This window comes from Gossypium arboreum, chromosome 4, assembly GCF_025698485.1.
Source record: "Gossypium arboreum isolate Shixiya-1 chromosome 4, ASM2569848v2, whole genome shotgun sequence".
In the NCBI taxonomy this organism is placed as follows: domain Eukaryota; kingdom Viridiplantae; phylum Streptophyta; class Magnoliopsida; order Malvales; family Malvaceae; genus Gossypium; species Gossypium arboreum.
Window position 1 is genome coordinate 11,295,351 of NC_069073.1, and position 5,359 is coordinate 11,300,709.

Genomic DNA, 5,359 nt, shown 5'->3' on the forward strand with positions numbered 1-5,359 from the left:
CCAAACTGCAAACATTTCAAGTTAGGTTCATAAAACCCAAGAAACTAATTTCATCGTAACACATTTCATCTCTTCAACACCCAAAAAATCTGCCACACATTTCATCTTTCAAGTTCTTTCTAACGTATTAACAGTATATGGCATGTACAAACAAAAGGGTTACTTGCTTTGTAATCAGAAATTGTGGGTGCAATAATACTCGAAACTATCATCATAATTTACACCACAAAATTAAAATGTGTAAAACATAAACATGAATATTAATATTATTTTTTTAAAGTAGAAATTTGGAATATTTAAAATAAACTATATTGAAGCAGGAAGGAAAATTTCAATTGAATAACATATTAATAAAAATATTAGTTTAATTTCATTCGGAAGTTTTAGACATGGAATTTTAAATAATTAGTTTTTTTTAAAATATGTGAAATATTATGATATTTTAAATAAATAGTTTTTATATTTGGAAAATTTTAAAACATTTTTATTTATTGTCATTGAAATATTCTAATTTAATATTTTTTAATGATTTAGATTGAATAAAAATACTTTTGTTAATAATAATATTGAGTATAATGATAATACATATTACACGAAGAACTCAAATTTGCCTCTTGTAAATAATATTGTTGGGAAGATACTTTAGTTACACAAAAAATATTACTTGTTTTTCAAACATAAAGAATGTATAATATTCTTTATTTTTAGTAAATGTATAAAATATCTTATGAGCTTAGAAACAAAATGTAAAAGACTAAATTTTCATAGTTACATACATTTACCATTAAAACTATATCCAAATTGAAAGATTGATTTTAAAGGTTTTTATCATAAATATTACTTAAATTATTAATCGTCTCAGCTTATTTAAAAAACAACATCAACCAGCATGATACATTATTATTAATTAAACATTCAACTTTTTTTGATAAAAAATATTTTAAATATTAATTTGAAAATCAAGATATAATTTAGGGTCAATTTTCTACTACACTAAAAATTTATTACTAAAATTTACTATAAAATACTGCTATAAAAATTAAAGAATTATAAATTACTTTAAGTTCAAATAAACTAAATAGAATTGGTATATACAAAATAAATAAACATCCTCATGTATTCTTATGATTTTCCATTAAAACTTTAATTGTGTCGACAAAAATCGATGCACGGGAATCTTTTGTACCCACGTCTTAGTCTCTCTGTATATAAATGATATATCAATTCTCTTTTAAATTTATTTTAATTACTTAAATTAAATTAAATTATTAAAATTACTATTATTTTCTTACAAAATGTTTTAAAATATAATCAAACCACTCAACACAGTAATATTCCAAGTTAATATTATAGGTCAGACTTGGATTGTTGTTTTATTTTGAATCCACCTAATTCGACTTAAACTATTATTTCATTAATAGAAATTAAAATTTTATATAGAATTTAATGATAAATACTTTTAGCATATTAAAATAACAAAATAATTTTTTGAATTTGATGGATAAATTCAAATAAACAATCATTTTATTATTTGAATAGGATCCGAAGTAAATCGACCAAATTTGTTTTAAACTCTCCTCTTTGCCTACTTGTATGTCAGTTATAACCATATAATATGATGACGTACACAATATAACCCACAAGCAAGAATCTTGGTGGATTTAGGATGATCTACGTGACTCTAACAGTAAGTTGAAACCGAAATCCATAACTGCCGTTTGGGAGAACTGAAAACGATTAAACACTATATAAATCTGAAATTAATTAGATTAGATTAGTGATGCTACGTTGCTACGTGGAAATTATGTAATTAAATTATAAGTATGGGTTTAGAAATAATATTTTATAGTTGATTGAGTTTTAATTCGATTGGCATTGATATTATTGTCAATATAGGAAGACGTGAGTTCTAGTGTATTGAACCTCTTATTTAAGTGTTGGGAAGAGAATATGAGTAGTTTTAGGTATTATATAAAAAAAACAAATATGATAAGAATATATAATGAAATTAAATTTATTTAACATGTCAAAATGTCAGGAAACTTTACTTAACATGCAAGCAAAATGTCATCACGTAGATGAAAGAAAAATTCAATGTTAAAAATATTGATATAAATCATAAATAGAGTGCTAACCTACTTATAAAAACCCTCTGCAATCCTATGTTTAATTTCTGGATATTAGGCAACATTTAATAAAAACCTACTTATAAAAATATTATTTATTACTTTCTTAAAATAAATTTTCTAATAATTTCAATGATTAAGTTGGTCTAAGTTGAATTACAACTAACTCAATCAAAGGCAACCACATTTATCTATACTAGTAATTTTATCACACACTTATGTGCAAATTGCACATTTAAAGTATAAATGTAAGTTTAAAAATAACGTAAATAATGAAATATATTATTTGAAACTAATAACAATAACATTCAAAATTAAAATAAAATAAGTAGTTTAAATTGTGAGTAAAATTAAATTTAAAGGAATTCAAATTCCATTATCGATTCGACTCGTGATACGAATTCAGTCACACACTTAAATAATAGTGAGAAAATACATAGCTCCCAATATGGGTGAAACTATATTTTATGTGAAAATTCATATATAATAAAAAAAATAGGTTTTAATTAAAATGGTAAACTTAACAATTTAAAATAGTTCAAATCTCTTTGTATTTTTTAAGTTTATTTAAGGGATGAAAATACAAAAACACCCTTTACGTAATATCTAATAATGATTTAAAATTTGGTTTTTGATATTTTTCTTGATCGAGTTGGTGTTGCATTGACTCGAACCACAAATCTTATCACGCACTTAAAATAATAGTATAGAAATATAGATATAACTACCAACGATTTGATTGAAAATATTCTAGTGTAATAATATTAAAATATACTGAAAAATAATAACAAAAAGATTTGATTTAAATGATAAAGTTTAACTTTTATACCTTTTATAAAGACTAATAGTTAATCATATATAAGATTTGAATGATTTTATTAAAATATAGAAAGATAAAAATATCCTCATAATAATATAATTTATTTTAAACATAAAAGGAATTTTACTAATTTTTACAATTGATATAGTGACTGTTGATTTGTGACACCAATTCAATTAGAGTTAAATGTTAATAAACATTAAGATTAAAAACTATAAATATATACATTTTAATATTTATATGATTAATTGTATATAAATAAAAATAGTTTGAAGGTACATTAGTCAAAGGGTTGACCAATAATCTGCTACTCGTAAAGAAAATTACAAATTCTATTCAGTGCCAATCTTCTACGATTCTATTTCAGACATGTTAATTTTATAAAAAATTAGCAAAGATGGTGAGTTTGACAAAACGTACAATCCTCAGAAGCAAAAAATGATGGTCTTATATCGTGTTCTTGACAGCAGAGGACTAAAGCACCCCTTCTTTTAAACGGTTACAATGGTCAAATCTTATTTGGGACAGATAACTTGAAAGCTTACACAAACAGAAACGTTGAATTACTTGCCTTTGCCCGATACTTGTCTTTAAAATGGCAATTTTTTATGCATAATTACAGATATTCTGTCCAGTTGAGTTGAGTTCATCTTTATCTTTCTTACAGAGTCATACAGAAACAAAGAGCATGAAAAGTAAATGCTTTTACTGTTTCTTGTTCTTGATTTTTCTGGGTCTTCAAGATTGTTGTGAGGGAAGGTTGTTGTTAGCTTCACCAAAACCTGACAGAGATAATGCTGCTGGTTATGCTCGTTGGTTGGTCTCCCAGAGTAGCTGGGGGATTTTAAGGTTATAATCTTTCTACGAAAATCTTTATTTCGAAATGCTGAGATAAATCCATCAGTTCAATTTCCTGTTTTATTACTGAATTAAGTTTTAGTTTATACACTTCATTTTCCTTAAAATGGTAAAATACTTATCTTTAATATTCGAATAAGACATATATAGTTTAAACTATTAATACATGAACATCTTTAAAGACAAAATCAAACACACCTATGTTGTATTTTCACTACCAAAGTGGAGTAACATACGAAAATATTGTTGTGTAGGATTGGCTTATTTTTCATTTTAAATTTTGCAGTACAATATCAATGGAATTGGGAGGATCACCATTTGGGTAAGTTTTCATAACCTACTTTTTATTCTTTGTTAATGAATTGAAGATATTCCTCATATTTAAGCTCGGCTTTATTACTTTCAAGACCTTATGCTTGTCCATCACCTGATCTATTATGGGTATTTGCAATGTCCGAATATGTCGTGATACTCTGTTATGGCCCTTCATTTTCCCCTACTTCATGAACTCGTGCTGCAGGAATGTTGTTTCATTTAGCGATGGGGTAGTGGACAAAAGCACTGGCATCCCCTATTTCTACCTGACAACCCTTGATCCCACCGCAAGAAATGCATTGAAAGACCACCGGCCCTCCCTCACAATCAGTGAGTATCCGCTCGGAACTTGTGGAAATGCGGATCCAGAGAACCCTGTTTGTGCAAAAATCACACTCACAGGAAAGGTACATTTGCTATAAATACCAGTCACACACACATCGACTTTTGCAATGAAACTTGAACTGAATTGGGTTGTGTTTTTGATGTTTTAGTTGGTACTGCTTGATGCAAACTCCAAAGAGACGAAATTTGCTCAAACTGCCTTGTTCACAAAGCATCCAGAGATGAAAGGTAATTCTTAACCCAAACCCAAAATGACTATCATTTACTTGGTGTAGCGACCAAAGTTGCATTCGTTGATCAACAGGGTGGCCTAAGAGTCATAACTTCCGGATCTTCAAACTTAAGATCGAAAACATATTCATGATTAACTGGTTTGGCGGCCCTAAACCTCTCACTGTTGCTCAATACCTCAAATACAAAATCTGAGTATCAAAGCTCTATATTATGTTCACAATTTGTATGTCAAAAGTTCCTAAAGGTATACCCTTTGTACTGAAAAATCATCTGTGATAATGAATAAGCCTTACTTCATATCGTAATCGCATTTTTAATGTTTGGAAATTAAATCTTTTTGTCACGGAAGAAAAAAAATCAAATCTGAATTCCATTATTGTACTTCGTTATATTTGTTTATGAATATGAACTAGGTTGTAAATAAATCCAACATAATCCTTCCTGTTGTTTACATTTATATGATTCAGAATATTGTATTTTGAAGCAATAAAATGATATTAACGTGGAAAACGTGAAGTTGTATGATGTATATAAAGAAAAGTCATGGCTCTTACGGCTAGCAAAGGTTTAAGTTACCTAAACTAGGAATCCGTACGAGATAAGGAGACAATCATGCTCAACTTTTTCAAAGGACTTTCATTTCCCAATAACAAATATTCAA

At 27.2% G+C, this 5,359-nt stretch overlaps 1 protein-coding gene across 1 annotated transcript; it reads left to right on the plus strand.

Annotated features, from left to right (window-relative positions):
* The first annotated feature begins 3,473 nt into the window (after nt 1–3,473).
* LOC108459743 (uncharacterized) lies at nt 3,474–5,030 on the plus strand. Its single transcript, XM_017759148.2, has 5 exons — nt 3,474–3,795; nt 4,091–4,126; nt 4,325–4,526; nt 4,614–4,692; nt 4,769–5,030. The coding sequence occupies exons 1-5, from the start codon at nt 3,635–3,637 to the stop codon at nt 4,888–4,890; spliced, it is 600 nt and encodes a 199-aa protein (XP_017614637.1). The 5' UTR covers nt 3,474–3,634; the 3' UTR covers nt 4,891–5,030.
* Nucleotides 5,031–5,359: the final 329 nt, after the last annotated feature.